A 6,000-nucleotide genomic window follows, 5' to 3' on the forward strand; every position below is an offset into this window, starting at 1 on the left:
GGCCAATCCACCTAACCGCCACATCTTTTGGACTGTGGGAGGAAACCAGAGCACTAGGAAGAAACCCACGCAGACACGAGGAGAATGTGCAGACTCCACTCAGACAGTGTGCGAAGCTGGGAATTGAACCCAGGTCCCTGGCACTGTGAGGCAGCAGTGCTAACCACTGTGCCATCGTGCGGCCCCTTCTCCACTATTACCATCTTAACTCGATTATATCACCCCATAATTTGCCATATTCAAGGAGTGTTTAGCATATCATCGCACTCTGTTCTCCACTGGAGATTGGTGGTAGGATTTTGCAAGCTGATGGACCTGCTTTGGGGCATTATTTCTGCGGCTAGTGAGTCCTTAAGTGACATGAACCCGGGGCTTTCCAGCTGATAGGCGGGGATGTTACCTATTGAGCCCTTCTGTGCCCACATACCGGTCGTTAACTTGTCTACGGGTCTGTCCCCCTGCTCCATCGGCACGGTGTAGCTTCAGGACAGAAATCGAGGAGAAGGCGAAGTGTTGATATTATAAATGAGAATCGATGGTCGTAACCTTGTCCCTGGCTGGTGGCTTTCCTGATAAAAATTCCGAGTTGGAGAGGAGATGATTCCAGCTTCTGATCCTCGGGGTTTCTCCTTCGGGGGCGGGGGGGGGGGGGGGGGGGTCAGGTCTGGCGCAACGGGCTATAAAACTGAGCGATTAGTTAGTGATTAATTTTCAGGAAGAGGGCGGCAGCATTTACTGCTGGACATGGGGAAACAAATAAGGGCTGATGCTTTTGTGCCGACCTGGGTTGCTATGGAGCTGCAGACAAAAAAAAAACCTCAGGCATGAACTGGACAAACAATACTCCCACAATCCGTGTCCTATCACTTGGATACAAATGTCTCAGCTTCTCCTTTTGGGACTACTTCAACAGAGATTTGGTACAACTGTTCAATCTGGTGGCTACCAGCCGGTGCAATGGACGCAGGGGAAGATCCGATATTGTCAGTGCACAATAATCACCAACTTATCAAGACTTGTTTTCGCCCTGAAACGCTGGGGTATTTTTCCTCGTCCCACGGGACACTGTCTTAACTAACTTGCACTGAGTTCCAGTGAGAACATCAGCCACTAACGTCACAAAGCAAAGCAGCAGAACGTGTCTTTATTGTTTTAACGAGGGGGCAGCAACAAAAAAAACCCCGAGTAGGAATGCATGCAATCGAAATGCATAATCCAGTGAATCAAATTTAGGCTTTTGGTTTTTATTTCATAGAATCCCCATGGTGCAGAAGGAGGCTATTCAGCCCATCGAGCCTGCACCAACGACAATCCCACCCAGGTCCCATCCTCTTAACCTCACCCTACTACTCCCCCTGACACTAAGGGGCAATTTACCCTGGCCAATCCACCTAACCCGCACATCTTTGGAGTGTGGGAGGAAACCCATGCTGACACGGGGAGAGTGTGCAAAATCCACACATACTGCTTTGATTTTTCTTCAAAGCAACTTTCGAGTTCTGAAACAGATTTATGATAACAAGGCAGGGTAACAAAGATTGTGAAAGACATTACAAAGTAGCAGGTGCTGGTGGAGTTTCAGGTAGCGCCACCTAATGCTGGAATGTGGTGGTTCTGCACTGGATTATCGGAAGGTTAAGAAGTTTGGAGGAAATAGGGAAAGGATGGAAACGTTAACTCTTGTTTCGCTTTCCAAGAATGCTGCCCGACTTGCTGAGTAGTTTCAACGTTTCCTGTTTTTAAAAAAATTTCACATTGCCAGTATCCTCAGTATTTTGTTTTTGGAGGTGAGGGGGCCATTGGACTCAGGGGAAATATTGAACCGGATTTTGTGGTACTGTGACGGTGCTTGCCCCCGACCTCAAAAAAAGTCACTGCACAAGGGTCGAGCAGTGTTGAAGAACCTGAATATCACCCGCTGCTCGTTTGACTCCGGCACCAAGTCATCGGGTAGAATTTTCCAAAAAAAAATTCTAAGTGTCAGAAAAGTTTCATTGTGGAGTTTCATTCCGGTTTTTTCAACGAGCTTCCATATGCAATTTTCCCCCACCCTGCCAATTTTTTTGGCCGTAGGGAGTTTCAGTCGGCAGGAGTTGTGGGGGTGGAGTCTAAGCTCCAGTTTTCAGACTTTTGGGACGCTTAGAAATCTTTTGGGAAAAATTTGCCCACAAGTCTACAGTTTCTGAGAGATATGTCCAGACCCCGCCCCCGCCCAGACCTGTCCCGGACCTTCAGCCCAGTATGTGTACCTGGATCAATCACAACTAATGACTTCTATCTCAATATTTGCAACTTCTGATCAATGCTTCTAGCATTCCCACAACAATCTAACCTTAATTTGAATCTCTAACCAAAGGTCCTTCGAACATTTAAGGCCCAAGACCATTCTTCTCGCCAATTAGCTTTTCAGCCTTGCCCTCCCTTCGAACTGCTAAACTATAACTTATACCGTTGACTGGAGGCATTGGAACACTTAGTCCTCAATTCACCTTTCCTGACCAATCAATATTGAAGCTTTGACTCTTCACTGCTAAGCTAGATTCGCTGGAGTTAAAATGTGCAAATGTATCCTAGTTATAACTTCAGTTCACTCAAAGGACCCACATATTTTTTCTTAAGTGCCAAATACTGTGATGTGGCTTTAAGAGTTGCCAATTTTAAAAATACCCAAAATCACACTACAATTTGATAATTTAAGCCTTATTGATTAAACAATTGTGAAATTTACATACTCAGCAAACCAGAAATTAAAATACACCGACTTCCTTTGCTTTTTATTATTTTACAGAAGAGCCACGACTACGTCCACGACTATTTATGTTCTTTTGCAGTGATTTCAATGGTGAAGCTTAGCGTCACTGCCAGCAAATCCTGGATTTCATAGAATCCTGATAGTGCAGAAGGAGGCCATTCAACCCATCATGTCTGCACTGACCACCCCCCCCCCCCCCAACAACAGATTTTCAGCTAGAATTGGCACCAAATGACAAGTTTGGATGTCATACTTCCCTTTCCTCACATTCCAAAGTGAATGCTCCTCTTGCTTTAGTGGCATGGTGGCACAGTGGTTAGCACTGCTGCCTCAGCGCCAGGGACCCAGGTTTGATTCCTGGCTTGGGTCACTGTCTGTGTGGAGTCTGCACGTTGTCCCCGTGTCTGTGTGAGTTTCCTCCAGGTGGGCCGGTTTCCTCCCACAGTCCAAAAGACATGCTGGTTAGGCGCATTGGCTATGCTAAATTCTCCCTCAGTGTACCTGAACAGGTGTCGGAGTGTGACGACTATGGGATTTTCATAGTAACGTCATTGCAGTGTTAATGTAAGCCTACTTGTGACACAAATAAACTTTAACAACTTTAGAACAGAGAGATAATGCAATAGTGTACAGACAAAAACAAAACCACAATAAAATTATTTTGAACTTTATGGACCATCCTGGCTCCATGACCAGTATACTACAGACAATGATATATATGATGATACCATACAGAATTAAAGTCTAGTTTAAATCATTAATCAGAATGAGTATTTATACAAGTGACTATACACTGGGTTAGCATGCATACAGGATCTTAATGTGGCATCAGATGATCTAGAGTGCTGTAGAAGATTCCAAGAGATTTAATGTGTTTTAAACATAGAAGCTTGAAATGTTAGATTTAAACTAGTCATCACATTTATAATGAATTTGGCTTGGCTGTGTTCTTGCAAATGTAAAAAGCATAAAGGAGAACATGCCCCTATCTACATCAATGGGGATGAAGTAGAAAGGGTCAAGAGCTTCAAATTTTTAGGTGTCCAGATCACCAACAACCTGTCCTTGTCCCCCCCCATGTCGACACTATAGTTAAGAAAGCCCACCAATGCCTCTACTTTCTCAGTAGACCAAGGAAATTTGGCATGTCCGCTACGACTCTCACCAACTTTTACAAATGCACCATAGAAAGCATTATTTATCATTGTATCACAGCTTGGTATGGTTCCTGCTCTGCCCAAGACCGCAAGGAACTACAAAAGGTCACGAATGTAGCCTAATCCATCACGCAAATCAGCCTCCCATCCATTGATTCTGTCTACACTTCCCGCTGCCTCGGCAAAGCAGCCAGCATAATTAAGGACCCCACGCACCCCGGACATTCTCTCTTCCATCTTCTTCTGTCGGGAAAAAGATACAAAAGTCTGAGGTCACATACCAACCGACTCAAGAACAGCTTCTTCCCTGCTGCTGTCAGACCTTTGAATGGACTTACCTTGCATTAAGTTGATCTTTCTCTACGTCCTAGCTATGACTGTAACACTACATAGAGTAGGAAACGAGAGAGTGCAGAATGAACGGTATGCTTTGTCTGTACAGCGCGCAAGAAACAATACTTTTCACTGTATGTTAATACGTGACAATAATAAATCAAATCAAAGTTCACCAAGTGTAAATTTGAGATAGACAGTAAACTTAGCCTATATCCCATATCCTATAATTAAGATGCCCAGATATTCTGCTCCTATATTTTCGTTAATGCGAGGGATCTTGGCCTCTTGCCTGATTTCAAAAGTAGTCACTTTTTAAAAACGAATTCACGTGTAATTTGCCAAAAGTCATAATTTGGCAAAGGTTAATGGACATTTTACACAGATGAATATAACATAATGCTTCAAAGACTGGAGCTTTGTTTCAGACTTTCCGCATTAGTACAACTTCTAAAAATGTATTAGATATGCTTTAGTGGAAAACAAGTTTACAAATTCTAATTAATCGTTCATCGTTTGTTTTAAACATTTTGCAGATGAAAATCTCAGTAGTATAAGCTTGTACTATCTGATAATGTAACAAAAAAGTTCCAGTACATTGCAAACATCTACATTATTCAATTGTGATCAGCTTGCTAAACTAATATGCAGATAGTTAAGAAAATACGTCATACATTGGGTACTGCATTTTGCTCCAAGATGTACATATAACAGATGTTATAGCATGCAGATGTCTGTCACACTGCGTGGGAGTCAGTTGGTCCAGAAATATATGAATTCAGAAAAGTCGTATTGGACTTGAAATGTTAATTCTTGTTTCTCTTTCCAGCATTTTTTGTTTTTATTTCAGATTTCCAGTACTCTCAATATTATGCTTTTATCGGAGGTACAACTCAACTGGTGTAATTGAGATGGCATTGATTAACACTTAACTTGTGCCGATCTTTTAATTACTAAAAAGGCTTATTAATTTAACCTAATTGGTTTTTGATAATCCACTCCCACGCAAGAAACCATTGCATTAAATGTGTATTCTCTGACCTCATTCAGCATTACTCAGATCATGGGTTCAAATTTCATTAGTACGTGCATATAAAATATAATGATTTTGGTTATATCTGCAAAAAGAGAAAATACTAGAAAACAAGTCAAGTGATATCTCGGTGTGGGGTAGTGAGAGAGAGGCAATACTTAAGGTTGTGATGAGAGGTCACTGACCTGAGTATATTGTAAGCATATTCACTTACATATAGTGTCAAGAAAACCCAGAATAGAGGAACCCATCACAGAATAAAGGCACAAATATGTGTATAATCTAATTGCCATGACAGAAACATGGCTACAGGGTGACGAAGACTGGGAATTGAATATTCAACAAAAAGGAAAAGGTGGTAGCGTTGCGCTGATAATCAACACATTAGTTAAGGGAGTATCTCAGATTGAAAGAGCAAAATGTGGAATCTGGGTGGAGCCGACATTAAAAGGAGCAGGAAACATTAGTTGTTTATAGGTCACCAAACACAAGTGGTAGTGTGGAGAATGGTATTGATCGGAAGATTAGAGAAGCATGTTGCATGGGTAATACAATAATCATGCGTGCCTCTAATCTGCATATAGACTGGGTATGCAACTTCTGGACTGTTTTCTAGAGCAGAATGTTGAGGAATTAACTTATGCAACAAGAAAGGGCTCATTGTTAGGATGCCAGATCAGGAACCCCAAAGTATATTATGAAGCCAGACTAGACCCCAATAAGAT

General features: G+C 42.3%; 1 protein-coding gene across 1 annotated transcript in view; it reads right to left on the minus strand.

The window, feature by feature from the left end:
- rgs22 (regulator of G protein signaling 22) overlaps positions 1-467 on the minus strand; it is a 103,556-nt gene extending 103,089 nt beyond the window's left edge. The window contains exon 1 of the mRNA XM_078215511.1: positions 428-467. Within this exon, the coding sequence (XP_078071637.1) occupies positions 428-467 (40 nt within the window). The remainder of the gene's footprint in view (positions 1-427) is intronic.
- Positions 468-6,000: the final 5,533 nt, after the last annotated feature.

The sequence above is a fragment of the Mustelus asterias genome, chromosome 7, assembly GCF_964213995.1.
Source record: "Mustelus asterias chromosome 7, sMusAst1.hap1.1, whole genome shotgun sequence".
Lineage (NCBI taxonomy): Eukaryota > Metazoa > Chordata > Chondrichthyes > Carcharhiniformes > Triakidae > Mustelus > Mustelus asterias.